Source organism: Taeniopygia guttata, chromosome 1A (genome assembly GCF_048771995.1).
Source record: "Taeniopygia guttata chromosome 1A, bTaeGut7.mat, whole genome shotgun sequence".
NCBI lineage: Eukaryota > Metazoa > Chordata > Aves > Passeriformes > Estrildidae > Taeniopygia > Taeniopygia guttata.
The window spans coordinates 57,353,344-57,371,387 of record NC_133025.1 but is presented as its reverse complement, the minus strand read 5'-3'; the positions used below and the strand labels follow the sequence as shown (position 1 = coordinate 57,371,387).

General features: G+C 42.2%; 1 protein-coding gene across 2 annotated transcripts in view; it reads left to right on the top strand.

The window, feature by feature from the left end:
• The window catches only part of TMEM178B (transmembrane protein 178B), a 220,799-nt gene extending 204,624 nt beyond the window's left edge, over positions 1–16,175 (top strand). For both annotated transcript variants that reach the window (XM_072923539.1, XM_002200120.7), the window contains one exon: positions 3,371–16,175. In XM_072923539.1, the coding sequence (XP_072779640.1) occupies positions 3,371–3,621 (251 nt within the window). In that variant the 3' untranslated portion in view covers positions 3,622–16,175. The remainder of the gene's footprint in view (positions 1–3,370) is intronic.
• Positions 16,176–18,044: the final 1,869 nt, after the last annotated feature.

Sequence of the window (18,044 nt, the reverse complement as noted above, 5' to 3'; positions counted from 1 at the left end):
TCACAAAAAAATTAAAGTTTGTAACAGGGCAATTTCCAGGAGATCTGGGGCATTAGTGCACATGTAGGAGGATACCTCACTGACAGCAAAAACTTGGGAAGAAACTGCAGAAGGGTTCAGTTTGACTTCTGGGGGGAAAAAGGAGCATAGGGTTGGGAATGGTCATGACTTCCTGCAGTCCTGCTGCCTCTGAAGCACTGTGTCCTTAGTGCAGAGTGTCATGGCCAGGAGCAACAGCCTCCCTCCTCCTGCCATCTCAGCTCCATGTCTTAACCTGGACTAGCAGAGGCTTCATTTCCACAGATAAGCTCAGGTTCTGCATCTCTTCTACTCATGACTCTTTCGCTACAATGGCCAACAACTCTGCAATTTGCAAGGATGATCTTTTGTGTTGTGATTGCCAGTTCATGAGGAAAAGCTACTGAACAGTCATGAGGTAGGAACCTTACTTGGTTTTCATCAGTAGCCTTCCTGGTGAGAGGCCAGATTAACTATAAGCAGGAACTTATTTGCTTGGCTGAACATAAGCAACACATAGGACTCATAAAATGGCCATAAAGATTTTTCTAGGTGGCGTAAAATGGTATTTTTTTTTTGAGTCTGCAATGAACAGCACTAGAGAGACAAATAAGTCTGTGTTGTACAAGACATCCTGCAGAAGCACTGGGGAGTGACAGGCTGAGGACTGTGCTCTGCACTCTGTGACACTGGATTGCAGTCTTTATTTGCATCATGGGTTAGCACATACTCCAGAAAGGGGCCAGGCTTTTTTTAGAGAAGCCTCATGCTTGTGATTTGCTTAGTTCTCTAGTGTTGTTACTTGCTCCTCTTTGTTGTTCCTTTGTTAAGGGGCAGAATACCCTCAGCAAGGTGGAGAGCAAATATATTGGGCCCTGCTCAAATACAAAGAGGAAGCAACACTCATTGCACTGAAGAGCTTGTGAATAAAACAGCCAAGACAAAGCGTGAAAGCACAGCGAGCATTTGAAATCCAAAGTTATTTCCTTCCCTTTTATACTTAGCAAATGCAGCTTTAGTCTGGCCACACAGATTTTCCCACCCACCTCTCTTAACAATCTTGTATTTTGAGAGAACAGAAATTACCATGTTCTTACTAGCAAAGAAAGGCCTTCCCTGTCATTTTCTAAACCACAACCATTTGAAATGAGCCACAGAGCTCAGTTCAGAGTACAATGCCTCTGAGGTATTAATGTGTGATCCCACAATGTTCTAGCCATTCTGACACAGAACACAGGGAGCAACCACATTCTTGTCACACATCTTCATATTACTGAATAACCTAAGTAACACAGTAAAACATGGAAAGGACATGTGGTTCCTAATCAAACAACCTGATTTTTAACTAATGGAATATGGGATGGAGATCTCCCTTTTTATCCTACTTTGTGCATTAAAGTAGTATAGGACAATTCCAGAGCCTGGGATCTCACAAGGCTTTTGCAAGAATCCAGATCACTGATTGCAGACTGCTGGGGTGGTGATTGGAGGCAAGAAGGCTGTTTTGAATGAAATAGGCATAGTACCTACTTCAGCAGCTCACTGTTCCTCACTGATAGACAGTAGCACTCCCATAATTTGAGTATTTATGAATATCCTGGGCCATCTGGCAGCTGTACATGGCATAAGGGGAAGCACCTGACCTTTACAGCAGAGACTATCTATAAGTGACATTCCAAAATGCAGTGGAGAAGAGGCCATACAAACAGGCACAGCAGTGATCAGAAGAGGGAACAGAGACAGAACAATAACAGTGGCCCCACTGTAGGTGATGATAGAGATTTGCCTGTAGATTTAATGCCTATGTGATGTTCCTGTTAAATAAAGGAGGTGGGTATAGCGTAAAGTCCACACATTTTGGTGATGTGTTTATATTTCTGCAAATGCTCCCAGTTTCTGAACTAAATTCAATGGCATTTCACCAAATAATCTTACCTCTGTGTTCCCAGTGGGGAGTGTCAAATTCATTTATTCAATGCAACTGCAACTAAAAAGAGCAAAGCAGCAGAGGAACAACAGCAGAAGAGGAGCAGAGCCAGGGGCAGGAAGGAGTAGAAGGAAGCAAGGGCACCTATTAAGCAAAAGACAGGAGTTTGTCACTGAAACTAGGCAGATTTTGACTACTTTGGAAGATTATGCTGGTTTAGGGGTGGGACCAGGAAGAAGAGGACATTCCTCACCAGCAGCTGTAAGTGAATAGATGCAGGACATGCTGCACAGGTAGCACATGTCACATGTTACTGATCCATGCAGGAACGGAGGAACACAGGACTGACTGTGTGTGTCCTGTAGCACGAATCCTGTAGGCTGCCTTCTGTGCCCAGGGCTCTCCAGGCAATTTAGAGTCCCACAAAGGAAGGAATTAGAGAAGAAAAATAAAGTACCAACTTCATGCTGATGTGAGTCGTTATCTCTTGTGGCAGGTGTGTAGCATCTGTATCTATCAATTATTTGGCATGTGGGTGGCAATTGTGACATTTCAGGAGCTCAGAGTTTAGCTTCTATGAAGCTGGAGGCCAAAGATCAAAATTAGACTCATCTGAGTGGGATAAAGTTCAGCCTCATCTGATATGAATGTCTTTCTGTAACACCACCTGACAAAGTTAGGAAGTTTGTCCTCGCCATGTTTTCGGGAAGAAATAAGAAATGAAATATTGCTGCAGAGATGGAAAACAAGAACAGTATATTTTGAAGATTTCAGCAATGTGGCAGAGGGCATCTAGATTGAAACTGGAGTCGTGCAAAGGGCAGAATCTGAGTTTTGTAAATTATTTTAAGATTTTTTCTTTTAGTGATTTTAAAAGGAAACTGTATAATGAAAATTCTGTATTTTGATATAAGAAAAGTGTGAAGAAAATCTCCCACGTAAGTTCAAATGTACATTTCAACAGAGCCAGAATATGACAAGTATATTGTAATATTCTATAAAGTCTATCACTGAAAAATTGGAATGAAACAAAAAAATCAAGGTTATTTTCCCCTCCAAAAATGTCAAAACAAGATTATTCACTCCGTATTTATTCTGTAAAGCAAAGTTTCAGAAAAAATCAATGGTTCCATGGAGCATTCTGGTTCCCAAGGGAGTGCTCATAATGAAAAAGTGCTCCTGTTGAAGTTTCTCCATACAGCTCTGTCAGCAGCAGATCAATATTCAAGGCTCTGGTGGCACTCAGTGCTTTCTCCATGGAGCCTCCAGACTAAGCCACTCTCTATACAAACGTCTTCCCTTAGGCACTTCCTTACTGCTTGAACCAGCTCTTCTCAGGCAGCTTGGAAAAGGGTTTGTCTATCACTCTTCTAACTTCTCTTTCTTTTTTTCCTCCCTCCTTCTCCCCTTCCCGCTCTCCTCCAGGAACCTTCTGCATCATTTCACTGTGCACGTGCGTGGCTGGAATCAACTTTGAGCTCTCCCGCTACCCCCGCTACCTGTACGGACTTCCCGACGACATCAGCCATGGCTATGGCTGGTCCATGTTCTGTGCGTGGGGGGGCCTGGGCCTCACTCTGATCTCTGGCTTCTTCTGCACTCTGGCCCCTTCTGTCCAACCTGTCCCCAGGACCAACTGCCCCAAATCTAGACCTGAGAATGGGACAGTGTGCTAAAACAAACAGCAAACAAATACACACACACACAAAGACATATATATATATATATGTATGTATGCCAAGGTATGCCTGCCTATACATGCATATATATGTATATATAATTATATATATATAAAATCTGAAATTATTGCCAGTGCCAAGGTAGAGCTGAGTCCAACATGGCACTCACATCTCCACTGGACTCTGTTGCTTCATTCTTTCTCACAGTGATGGGAAAGCTTTTCTCTCACATGGCTCTTCCATCCAACTCTTAACTTCAGCATCATACCTTAGAGGTCAAATGAACCTACAGTTGCACCTACCTACTGCCATTTGGGAGGGGGAACAGGGGATCCATGTGAGGAATCTGGAACCAGAATCTGTACAAGACATGGTGGGGGCAGAGGCGGCGGGGGGATGACAAAAAAAGTGTGTTTGTTGCAGCCAGAAGGGAAAATGTAAACAGCAAGCAAATGAAGCATTTGAGCCACTTCAACAACATACCTCCTAAAGGCCATTATCAGAAACCCACCCACGTTCTTTTTCTTTCTTAAAACAAAATGACAGAAGTCGTGTCATTGGTTTTGTTGGGTTTTTTCTTCTTAAAACGAAGAAAACAAAATGGACAGAATGTGTAAGGAAAAGTAGAAAAGCATTTTCTCTTTGCCTGCCAAACTTTAGTGAGACGCAAACAAGTGAAAATAATAATAATTATTAATAATAAAAAACATCCAAGAAAATAAAACCAGAAAACAATAAAAATTTCCAAGAGAACACCTCAGCGGACTTTCCAACAATGCGGTTTTAATCTTCCAGCTGCCTTACATCCAGGCTTACAACTGAGGCTGAACTGCTAATGTGAATGCAGCAGAAGGCCTTTTGAAAATGCTGTGATACATGTGTGTATAACTTTTTCTTCCCTCTTTATTTATTTTTTTTAACAAAAAGAAAAATTTAAAACATTGCAATGTGATTGTCCACCAAACCATCCATGCTGTGTCTGTGGCCCAAGACTGAGGCACCGCAACGGCAGAAGTGTGAGAAAAGCCGTCAGGTCTGAGACAGCACATCTTCTCTGGTGGATTTCAGCAGGTTTTATTTTTCATGGAGCTTCTGAAAGTTCAGGATGGTGGATCCAGGGGAAGACTGACCAAGGAGAAGGGAGGTGGGGGGAGACCTGGTAGCTGTTCTTCCCAGAGATTTGATGGAATGGAATTTCATCAAGTCTCCGGTTTGGATGTTTGAGACAACTGAGCAAAAGCTGTTGTGAAGGAGGAAAAGGAAGCTAATTTCTATAGAAGAGAAGTAAGAGATGCCTCTCATTGTGTTCATGTATGCCAAATAAGACCTTCCCACATCTAGTCTTTGGAAATTGCCCCGATTCAATGGACATCTCCTCTCTCCATCTGGGAGAACTGTGTACAGATGGATGTGAAAGGGTCAGATGCAGAGAACAGAGATCCATTTCCCATGAGCTTAAACATTGTATGGTATAACTGTGAATCTGCAAATGGAACTCTCTTTTTTTGGTCTTTCTCTTTTTCCTGCTCTCCTCTTCCTATTGTCTCCTTTTTCCTTCCCTCTGCTCTTCCCATTGTTCAGGTCATAGGTCCCAGAAGAGCTAAACAAACAGCTAAGTCTGGAGAGGGGTGTGCAGGCCATTAGAGGAAGAAAAGAATTTTGGCTGTGAGGACAGTGGATCCTTGCAGCATACCAGTGGCTGAGGGGAAGGTAGGGAAGAAGGGCCAAGGGTGTAGCCAAAGGGACTCTGAAGAAGGATGACTGAATTGCCACGTGCGAAAGTGAGGGCACCGCTGACAAATATGCAGGCAAAGGGAGGGCAAGTATGCAGGGCAAAGAAAAAAGGTGTCCCCAAAACCAGTCCAACCCAACATGCTCTTTATTCAGGGATAGTACCAGCAATCCTTTCTCACATGGTAGCTGCATGATATCAGTCCTCATTAGTCAATAAAAAGTAATCCTCTCCATCTAAAATATCTCATATGGAGAAGGAGCCTGTGCCTGCTGCACAGAAATGCAGACATTAATTTCCAGGTCATGCCATTTACACAGCTGGCAAGAAACAGTATTACTTGGTTTAAAAATATCCAGCTAACAAATTCTTACATACCTAGTTGTATTACAGTGTTCAAAGAAATGAGGTTGCTGGAGGGCATGTTGGAATAGAGTAGATTTCTTCCATTCTTGCTCAACTACCTAGCTTTTGTTTTCTGTTGTCTACAGATTCTCCAAACATGCCAATCCCAGCTGCTAAGTCAGTGTGTTTCCACTGAAGTGCCATCCCTGTCAACTGAAGTTTCACAATTTCATTTTACATTAGATGTGACCAGAGAAATTGCTTATTTATTCTAGTTGAAAATACAAGCCTTTGAAGAAAATTCCTTTTTAAGCAGATTGGTTTGGTTTTTTGTTTTGGTTTTCTTTTTTTTTTTTTGGAAAAGTTTTCAAATAGAGTGTTTTTGAAAAGTTTAGAAATCATTTGACTGTGCAAGTGCCTACTTGGTAAGGAGGTTGATGAATTACCATTGAACAGAAGAAGGAAATTTAAAACAAAAACAGCCTTGGAGAGCTAAATGATGTCTGAATGCAGAAAACCAATAACTGGAAGCCAAAAAAGACCTATAAAATTTGTTCAATTCTACAAAGCATGAAAAATTTTGGAAAAAAAACCCTTATTGGTAAGAAATTATTAGGAAAATTACAGCTGTTTAATTAAAACAGCTTTGAACGCAAACTTTCTTTCTCCTCTGCAGTGCTGAATGCGATAGGAAAGGTGTTTCATGTAAATACAGATATCTGGAATGACACAGGTAAGCCAAAGTCACAGAGATACCTATCTGGAGTCTACTGTCAGGCCCTGCGGCAGGCAGAGCAGCTCCTGTGATGATGTACCCTTGTGTGGTCCTTGAATGTTCACAGGGTGTATTATACAGATACAGTTTTGAAAGAGGTATAGCAGTAAGATTTAAAGAAATTGAAGTAATTTTCCTGTTTGATGATTTTCAAAGGTTTCCTTTTCTTCTGCAGCTGGCATAAAACCAGTTTTGCCTTGAAGTATTCTCTGATGGTATTGGTTTACAAGCTGTATATAAGCCTCTGTGTCTGTCTGTGTGTGGCAGTGCTGGAAGTGGGTTATGGTTATTTTTATTAACAACAGAAAAGTGTTGACCCTGAATCTTTGGGCCAGTTCTGATTTTCCACTTGCTCTAGCATAGTGTCTGTAAGGCCTGTGTGGCTATGAAGCATCTTAAAATCTATGGGAATGCCTGAAGCAGCAGATGATCATGTCACCTCAATCTCCAGCTGGATTGCCAAAAGAACCATTTGTCCAAACACCAGTTCTCTCATCATGGCTTTAAGTAAGGACAGAACCCCTTTGGGGGATTGTGAATTTCTGCTCCGTGCTTCTCGAAGAACTGGCGGGAGTCCCATGTGCTTCCTTAGCCCTGAATGGGGGTCACAGCCCCACCACTCCTTCTGAGTGCTTGGCTTGTCTTTAGAGAGTGTTAATCCAGAACACATCCAGATGCAAATTTGTGATGGTTAGTGTCTCCATCTCTCCTGAGCTGAGGCACTCTCATAGCTACTCTGAGTTTCTGCCTTCTGGGGGAGGCTTTGAAGTATCTTTTTGAACAGAGATTGAAGCTTTTTGACTAGTGTGTGGTTTCTTAGTTGGAGGAACAGTTAATTAGAAATCTCTTTTCAGTGATGTCAGCATTAAGGGGCTTGACCCTGTCCCTCAGATCTGCTCTGGCCAAGTGCCTAAGTATGTGCTTTACTTGGAGCATGTGACTAATCCCCTTAAATTTGGTTGACTACGCATATGCTTAAAGTCAAGAATGTGCTTTCTTGGATAACATTCAGCTTCCTGCAGAGTCCAGCCCACATTCTTCTTTTCCCATCCTTCCCCTGCAGATAAGATGACACTCTGTCCTAGCCTGAGCAACCAGTATGTTCTTGGTCTCCCTTTCTGTGAGGTGGAAATGCAGCATCCATATCTGGCGGGCTCTTTGCCACACATAACCATTCATGTTGCGCTTCTGGGACAGCACATCTCTGTGTTCCAGTGCCCACAGAGCCACTGGAGTGCAGTCAGCACAGATACCCTAAAATGCCCATCTTAAGGATGCAGGATGAATTGGCTCAACCCACAGTGATTTGCAGGCTGAGGTTTTATATGTAGTGACTCACTTGTGTTGCCCTGTGACTGCAACGAGTCAGCTGCAGGGGTTCTGCTGTCTGTCCCTGCTGGGACACTGTACATCTGAAGGGGCTGTGTGGCAGGAGCACACGTGCCCTGTATCCTATGTCCTACAGGATAGGTGTCCTATAGGACACCTCCTTCTTCAAGCTAAAGCTGTTTGTGTGCTAAATTTCCTAACCCATATTAGCTGCTTGTATATATCATCAATCCCTTCTTCCTCTCTGCAATCACACAACTGATCTTTCCTTCATCTAAATAGTACAGTCCCTCCAGTTCTTTTTCTAGTTGGGCATATTTTTCTTCTACCCCAGGGACAGTCACAAGTGGATGGCAAACCACCAGTGACCAGATCAATTTCTTTGAAATACTGCTTTTGAAAAATCATCATTACTTTTTAAAATATTATTCCAGCTACAATAACAAATGAAAGAGGAAAAAAAAACATCCTCAGAGTCCTCTAATGAGAGGATCCTCATCCTCCCAAGAGTGAATTGTGAGAGTGCAGGTATTCTGCTTTCCTGTGGATGCAAGTAATTTGGGACCATTTTTAGCTATGGCATGTTAGCTGTGCAGTTCAATGAATGGTGAAGAAAGCAAAGTTGGTGAAGGAGGGGATTGATGTGCAAGGGTTATTTTAGATTCCCAAGCATTCCTGGAAGACTGTGTCTTCATGGCTGTCCACTTACCCACTGTGCAGTGCCTCTGAATCAGGCTCATCCCTGGAGTCCCACTGATAAGCAGAGCTCAGAAGAAAATCACTGTAATCTGTCCTTAATTCTTGAGCGTCACGCTAACTGCCAGCAGCGAAATGGAGGGAAAATAATACGTTACCAAGTATAGCTTAAATAAAGACATTCATTATTCAGGCTCTTTCTTCTCTGTGTCTCTACTTAGGCCTAGAAGGGCTACAGGAGTGCTCAGGCACATTCACACGCTCCACCACTGCATTTTCTTGCCCCCAGGTTTCCCACTCCTTCATGGTCCAAACCGCTGTGCTCATCCAGCCAGCAAGGGAAGACTCATGGTGAAAAACTGAGACAGCTCTGAATGATTGCCAGGTACCAATGACAGACAAAGAGTAAAAAGTGGGCATGAAACACAAACAGCATGTAAAGATTAGTGACAGATGAATTTCTAAGGTAGGAAACGAAGTTCAAAAAAGCCTAAAGTTTGATTACTAACTCCAGGCCAGATCCATAAAATCTTGATTCTGCCAGTCTAAGGGGAAAACTCAAAAAACAGGACTTAGCTCAAAACGTATAGTCCACTTTTTCCATTCATAGCCAGGAATATAATGCAACTATTCCATAGTCTGTTGAGGTTTACAGAAAGCTCAGATGCCTTAGAAAATATTTTAGTTCTGTCTTGGTTAACACCAAGAATGAAATGTGTGCTTATACACTCACAATATCTATTCTTTGGCTTTAGAAAGAAAGTCATCAGATGCTACCTCCCCTCCCTCCCTGCCATCCCCCCAGTTCAGCTTAGGGTTTCCATCCTGTATGCCCCACTAACACACCAATCACAGAGCCTTCTTCAGAGCCATAATTATTAATTGTAACATTTTGACAACAAGTACTGCTGGTGCCAGGGGGCTCTGACAAGCTTCATGTTGACATCAGTTGGAGAACTGGAGCCTGATACAGTGCTGTCAATTTAATTGCATTAGGCCTTGCACAAATTTAGGATTTAACTTGAGAAAGATTCTGGATGATTGCCTCAATATAGGCCACAAGAGGGAAATGAAATTCTGGTCACCTCTAGTAAAGCGCTCCAGAATCACAGATCAATTGTCCTTCCCTTGCTCAGGGAAGATTTTCAATGAAAAATCATTCTCAGATAGGCTATCTCCAGGGGAAAGTGGGAGAGTGAAAAAAAAGGAGACCAAACAGCAGTTGCTTCAAAATTGGTAGAATTCTGTGAGGATAATCCAATGTCGCCCCCAGCATCAGCAGCAGGAAATGTCATTTCTAGTCCTTCTAGGACTGCACTTTTATGATTTTCCTTCACTGATTAGCACTCCTGCAGAGTGGCAAAAAGTCAAAAAGTTACTTCCAAAGTTTTCTTGCATAGGGTGTGTACACATGGGCACCCTCACTCCCTTCTTTCCTTAAACACACATATGTGCACATCCCACATGATGTGGATGCCAGGAACCTGTAAAAGTGTCCTATATAGAGAGAAAATACATAGCAAAATGCAGCATAATTGTTCTTTGTTCTTTTACACTGAACTCAGGAGTTGCAATGCAATTCAGACGCCATCTGTGTCCCTGTTAGGTTGTGCATGCTGATCACATGCAAAATCTCTGCTGGAGATGCATGAGGAAGCACAATACAACTGGGATAAATGTGATGTTTTCCATCAAAAAGTATTTGGATATTTAAAGAAGAGATGCCAATGTATCCCCTCCAAATCAGAAATGTTTGTGATCCCCTAGTGTAACAATCCCACCGTGCCAAGAGGCAGCGCCACGGCAGGACACCCCTGAGCCTGCTGAGGGCTTGTGCAGACTGCTGGCAGCAGGAAGGCTGTGGATAAAGCTGCTGGGCACAGCAGGGAGCTTCATATCCCGTGGGTCTGAGCCCTACCTGTGGCAGCAGGACACAGGAATATCTCTGTAAAGGCAATTCCTTCAAGTGGCCTTGTAACTTGCCAGTGGGTCAGAAATACTCAGGCAGCAACAGCGATGCTGCAGTAGGTGAGATAAAGAGTAAAGCCTTCAAAAACCTGTGGGTTTTGCTCCAGTTTCAAAATGATGTAGACTCCAAGGAGTGTGAATCAGTCATGGCTTAGTCTCCTGGGGCCAGATACACAAAACAGCTTCAGCATCCAATTCCTCTTTAGACAGTGAATAAAGCACTAAATGCTTCTGGTGCCTAATATTTTTTTTTAAATGTATATGGTTCTAATTTGCTTAAGCTCTCATGATGTTTTATCTCAAAAATAGTTTTCTTCTGGATGTAAAGCGTAAGGCTGTATTTTTTCTACAAAGAGTTATTCATTAACAATATAGATCATAAGAAAAAGGTTCAAGTAATCAGAACAACAAAAAGTACAGCCTTAGACTATTCAGTTAGAGTGTACTGAATTATTTATAACTCCTGGGCACCTACAGCAATCACAAATATCTAATTTAAACTGTTACTATTTTTACTTGGCAATTTCCATCACTTAGAGTGTTTATATCTATGTATTTGCAGTTTGATCTTTTGCAGGACAAATTTCCCCTACTTATACAGAAAAGCATATTTGGGAACTTTGGAGGTATTTTTCTGCAGTAACTTTAATTATTTTAAAGCATTTTGGGGCTTAGTGTGATAGACTACAACTTTCAAAACTCTAAACTGCATCTAAAATGAGCTTGAACTTTCAGTTCTTTCTCAAGCTAAATTCTCTTTGATTACAAGTCATTGAGATCAAGGAGAAATTTGTTTCATTAGTAGATGTAACGCTGGGTCCTATTTATATGTATATGTGATGAGAGGACTTAGGTAAGGGGGTTGCACTTCTATGTCAGCCTACTTAAGGATCTTTTGCATAGATGTAGGAAATGTCACTGCTAAGTCACTCCAACTTTCTATCAACCTCTTTTTGTAAAAAAACAACCATTCTACTTGTGTGTGGCTGGAATAAAGCATTATTAAATCAAGCCCATAGGCTGACACACATACACTTGTATATATGTGTATATTTGTATATATATTTGTAAATTTATGAAAACTGTCTGTATCTTCATGATTGCCTGAAATAACCTGAGGTTGATGTACAGAATTTCAGGCAAAGGACTGTTTCTTTTTCACAATCCTCATGTATCTCAGATTTAAACCAAAACAAACTAAAAGTACTATTTCCCAGGAAAATCCTCATTTTGCCATTACACCAGTTGAGGAGGGGTACCACACTTAAGTCAGCAGCACACACATCTACACACGTACATCCAGTCAAAGGACTGGCTCTCAAGGGCTTTTTTAAGGAAATGGAATGGACTGAAAAAGCGATGGTAGAATTTCTGTTCAGCATTAGCTCTCTCAATTGATTCTCTTGTCCTCTATTAGGAGGCCCTTTGTACAGATGCTGTTCTTCTCTTGAGGTGTATGTTTGGGAGGAGCACCTTTGTGTGTGACACTGAGCCACCGAAAGGCCAGGATTCCCTGACCCACCTTTGTCCTCATTAACCTTAGACACTGCACTGAGTTCAGGATGTTAATGGGCCCATCTCCCTTGGCTTCTTGTACAGGTAGTGAAGAGAGACAGCTGCTTACAGGTGGTGACCTAGCAAAACTGACATCTAGGCTTTAGTAGCTCCTCCTTGCTTCATACAATGACCACTCACCTATCTTGAGTGATCCCAAGATCTTAAAATACCTTAAATCCTGGTGAGATTAATCAGCTGCCTAGTGCAGGAGAGCATCCATATGGAGATAGCTGTGTCTGTGTGCTTCAGGTGCATGGCCTGGGCTCATCTGTCAAACACAGGTTTTAATTGTGAAAGCCTGTTGGAACAAAACGAGATGTTCACAACAGCCTTCCCCTCCCAAACTGCAACGTGAGTGCAAAGGATAGAGCTTGTCCAAACCCCTGGAAATAGAATTTGGGGTGAGTGCCTTGTGGTGGCCTCCAGGCACAGATGACTGGGTGGTCCCGGTGCTGGAGGTCAGAGGTCTTTGGTCTGAACTCTTCACCTTTCTCTGCCAGTCCTGGGCATTGCTGAAGCAGTTCAAAGAGTGAATTTACATCTTACCTTTTGAACAGCTGAGATGAGCTGTTCAAAGGTTACTTTTCTTTCTTTATTTCCAAACTGGCCTGAAAAAGTCATCTAGCTCGTAGTGATAATTAAAAACTTCTCTTCCAAGATACAGTCTGGGTAGCTTCATATTCTCTTTTTTTCAATGTTAATATCTGCTTTACAAACAGCTTACATGGAGATTAAAGAGATTGCAATTTCATCCCCTATTGTTGGGATTATAGTTGTCCTCAGAAAAAACTGAGGACTCAACAAAAAGATGAACTGTGGCTGTATAATTCAGAAAGCTGCTCTGACAAGGCTGAACGTACATCTCCATCTCATGGTGAGAGTCTCTCAGAGCCAAAACTTGGAATTGCAAATTGATAGTGAGTCTATCTAGAATGACCAGAAATTTAATCTAGTATTAGAATGTTGGAAGTCTTGTATAGTCTCATATATTACCTGAATAAAACAAACACCGTGAGAGGAGTGGGAAAATTAAACTGATTTCTGAAAACTCTAAGGTTAAGTGAACTTTGGATCTTGTGCCAATATATGGTCACTACTATTTGTTTCTACAGCTAAATTTGTCAGTGACTTGACAATCTTCACCTATTTCTAAGAACAACTTTATTTTTAAAAATACTGTTAAGATTTTGACAAGAGGGACTTCAGGGAACTGTAAAATGAAGATTTAATACTGTGTACTAGTACTGAAGGAAAGACTTTAGTTAGAAAATGGAAGATAAAGCTGAGTTCCAGGGATGAAATGTTATTTTTCAGCATGGTACTACCTTGCCCAAGCTGTAGTGTATCATCCTGATGTTCTTCTCCTCTTCTCCATTTCCCTGTTTTGAGAAGTAAGATATATATCTCTGTCTCCCTCTCTTCCTTTTCCTCCCTGTGTGTGAGAATACAGACATGTTTCCTGTAAAGACATTTTTCTCTAAATTTCATTCCATACCAGCTCTTGCATATGTGATTGTTTTGTTATTTGAGATGTCTGTGAAAAAGAAATAAAGGCTTTAAGAGTGAACTCTGGAAATGAGGAGAAGCTTGAGAATATATCAAATTTAAGGATGCAGCACCATTTTCTGCTGGATTTTTCAGAATTTTCCTAAATTCTCATCATCACTCTCCTGCCCTCCCTCTCTGTGAGAGGGATGAGGAAGATACTGGGATGTGGGACTCTCAAAGGTTCCTTTTTAAACTGTTGGCTCACTATGTCCCACAAGGATTTTGCAGGTTTTTCAGAGTTTTAGTGTCAAAGAAAACCTCCTTTTAAAAGGTGATAAAGTCAATGCACAACATCACATGGGAGGAGGTTCTAAAGGGTGACTCCATACCAGTTTATCTTTGTTTCCCATTCTTTACGACAGTCCTGCTTGCCCAGCCATGCACATTCACCTCTCTGCTGGGTTTGCTTTTTCAAGGTTTGCCAAGAGGGGCCTGCCTGACCTCTCACCCCCATGATGCACTTGGATAACTTTCCACTTTCTCTCAAAAAACCCTGTATCACCTCCTAATGAAAGCCATAACCACTCCTGTGACCCTGCCACATGGAGTGAATGCCCAGGCTCCATGGGACAGAGCAATGCCTGGCACTGAGGTGATCCCGGGGGAAAGGAAGAAGAATGGGTGGAGCACTCAGGCCATCAGAGCTTCAGTGTCACCTTCCCCTGCAAGCTCCCCTGCTGCTCATGAACCTCTCAGCCAGTTCAGCATGAGGGTCTGACTCTCACTTTCCCCCTTGTGCCCATGGGAATTGTGTGTGGATGTGCAAAACACTCCTGTGTGAGGGCAGAAGCGTTGGCTACACGGGGCAGGGAGAAACCAGACCCACTGGACTCCCCACCATCCACTGTAGGAGCATCTCATGAAGGTACTTGCTCTTCAGGATTTCTTCTGCCCCAAGTAATATTCAGCTAACCACATGATACCACACTGGCCAAAAGTTTTTGAAGGGTTTCCCTTTCTTGACTTTCTCATTGGTCCTTTTTTCCTTATGATCTTTTTTTCTTGCTCAGAAGAAATGAAGCAATTCCCATAATCATCTTTTGATGATGATAGAAGTTGCATCATCACTGTTTCTAATTGACAGTTTGGGAGGCTTAAGATAATAATTCACTTAAATGCCTGCAAATTGAAACATGTCAGCACTTTCCTAGGACATTCCCAAGTGAAATAATATGACTGGTACAAGACATTTGTCATGCGGGTACATCTTGGCCAGCTGTTTATGTTTTCTCTAAGTGCAGTAAACACACATCAAAGCTGGATTTAGAAAGACCTAGAATGCCACAATACTCAGGCATATTTAGAGAAATGCAGCAATACATCACATTTATCTGGCATATTTTCTCTATAGAAAATTTTACAAGTATGAGTCCCATTAGACCTGTCTGAGGCAGGTAGGTATTATAGCCATTTTGGAGATGGGGAGCCAAAAGCCTGAGAAAAGACCTTCTATTTAGTGGTTTGATGCCCCCTCACAAGTTCTACCAGCTGCAGGTGGAGCCTTCTCTTTTCAGCACTTTTGAAAATCCAGACTGTAGCTGGGTTTACTCAAATCTGCAGTGGCTGTAAATGTGAAAGCCAGGATTAGGACACTCAGGATCCTGATTTCTTCAGAGCACTGCTACAGAGCTTTGATCCCACAAAGCACTTGCCTAATTTCAAGCATACATTTCGCATTAAGGATGCTATTGTCATGCTTAAAGCTAGGCACATGCCTAAGTGCTTTGCTAGACCGGGGATTACATTGAAATATATAAAACTTCAACATATTATGAAAAGTCCAAAACCATGTCCATTTCTGATTATGGTTTGGGCATTGTAAAGGATATTTGAACTGTGTATGCAGCTGCTCAACCAAGTGGAGCACTTTTTACCCAATACACAGAGAGTTTTATGACTTTTGGGTAGTAACATCCAGTTGTCAGAAGTAATAGAGAACGACATGTCCTGGGAGGTTGGGACCTCTGTGCTGCTGTAAGAGGCGAAGTGGCTCCTGTGGCCATCGGTGCTAACAATACATCAACAACCAGTGACTATTTTGTTAGGTTGTTCTGGTGAGATGTGAGTGTGGTGGCTAATTTCACAAGTAATGTGGCATCAAGTGTATTGTACTTTTCCATTTCTTCCTGTAATCTGTTGCAGCAGAGGTGAACAGAATTTGTTTAAACATGAAACTCCCCCAAATTTCTTGTTCTGTTAATCCAAGGTGCTAATCTGCAGACACATGGGTGTTGGTGTACGTGCATCAGTGTTTGCAGGACTGTGGCCCCGAAGGAACATTTCAGTGGCAGGGCTGAGATCAGGGAACTAATAGGGAGAAGGAACAAACAAACCCCTATAAATTTGAAAGACAGGAGTTGCAGAAAGCGTCACAGGACTTTGCTGAAAAACTGGTTAAAATCTTACAATTTCCATTTTGTTTTGATTTGTTTTGGTTTTATTCAGATTGGCACAGAATACTGTATTTCCATCAATTAAAATCTTGTCTGGTAACTAACTAAACAACTTGTTCATGGAAAATTAAAAAAATAAATACGTAAACTGTCAGTTGTGGAATGTAAACTGATTAAACAAATAAAAAAATCATGTTGTGTGTTTTAAGAGGTTGAGTCTGCTTGTGTCAGGAGTGGGACTGGACACCTCTCACCATCCCCAACCTCACAGAAGAATGGGGGACAAAGAGCAAAACTGGGAGGTGGGTGGTCTCTGAGTTATGGGGTACTGGAAATGCTTTTTGAAAACTAACAATAATAAAGATTAGATGGCTTCTGATTAGAATCACTGTACAAAACATTACAAACACAAGCAGGATCTTAATGTGACTGTTTATGAGTAGGTTTTCTGTCTGTCATAGAAGGGATTGATCCCTGTTGGAACCCTGATGTTAGAGTACTGCATGTACTCTAACACCATTAATCTCATTTTGGAACCACTTAATTTGTTGAAGTCTGTGATTTAATTGAAATGCATAGAGGCATCAGAGTAGCTTAGCTCCCACCTTCCCCCAGCAAATAAACAACTAAAACTGAATATGGATTGGAGCCTGTCAGGTTTCCAGTGCTCAGCTGTAAGGGCTTCAGGAAACGCTGCTCTGATATTAGTGCTTCCTCACTGCACTTGTATCCTCAGGCTGACAACAATGCAGCAGGCAACAATGCAGCAGACAATCATGCAGCAGACACAATTTCCTGCAGGGCTTGGATTGTGCAGCCAGAGTTGGGCTGCAGGTGTCCCAGGCTGAACACCCAATGTTCAGGGTATTCATAAAAGGTATCAAAACTACCTCAGATGTATAAAAAAGAAATTAAAAGAAATAGACAAAAGTGCTTGCAACTGTCCTAGCAGAAGAAGAGCAAAAGAGAGGATCAAAGAGAAAAACACAAATAGTATTTTTTTAAATTATTGAGTTTTAAATTAACTAGAACAAAACTATGAAACAAAATAATGGCAAGGTGTTTTTAAACATGATCATTTTGTTAGTTATGTTGTTAAATTTAAAATGTAAAATTTTCTGTGTTGACTCTTTTTACCTGATTGAGGCATTGTACCTATAAAGACCTTACAGTCAAAAATAAGAAGGCACCTGATGGTCCTTCCCAAGCTGACTGTTTTTCTCATGACAGACTATGGGTTGTAGCAAAACAAAGAATCTCCTGCAGTTTTCAGGATGGAGTCCCTCCTGCCCCCAAAGAGGTCCTGTCTAAAACACCAGTGATAGTAATGAACCAAATGAAGAATCAGAGTGGAGAAGTGTAAAAGACAATTCTCTGTCAAAAAACCCATCAGCACTGGTGTAAATTCCTTGACCTCTTCCCTGGCACTAATGGCTGAGGAAGGGAAAAATCTTGGTGATACACTACACACAAAACTCCAAGAATGTGCCTATTTTTGCCATGTTTCAAGAGAACCCACTTGTGGTACCAGTGCTTATGACCTGCCTGCTACTGCAAATAAAATCTGTGGGGCGAAGCAAAGAGCAGGAGCAGGGAAGAGCTGGCTGGGGATGCAGAAGCTGGCAATCCCCCAAAGCTAATGAATGGAACAGAGGTGTTACAGTGGCATATTCAGCACCATAAGGTGTCAAAACCTTTTGGGTGAAGCTTCTCCTCTCCTTGTCTACCCCTGCCCGAGCCCCCAAGCACAGCCACCCACCCAGCCATCCTCACCTGCCCACTGCCACCACTCACGTTCAGCAGTGATGCCAGTGGCAGGGCTGCTGGGCTCTTTGCTCCCTGCCATTAGCAGGGGAAACGTGATTCATCCGTGCTAAAAAAAGAAGCCTGCAGAGCCTGCTTTGTGGCGAGGGAGAAAGCAGGTGCCCTCTCCTGTGGCAGGGACGGCATGGAAAGCCTCAGGAGTGTGGCCGCAGGGACAGAGGGCTCATCTGCTCAGCGCTCCTACAGGGAAGGGAGAAGAAGAACATGAACTTCAAAAGCCAGCTGGTCCTTGAAGGTTGAGCCAGACATGCTG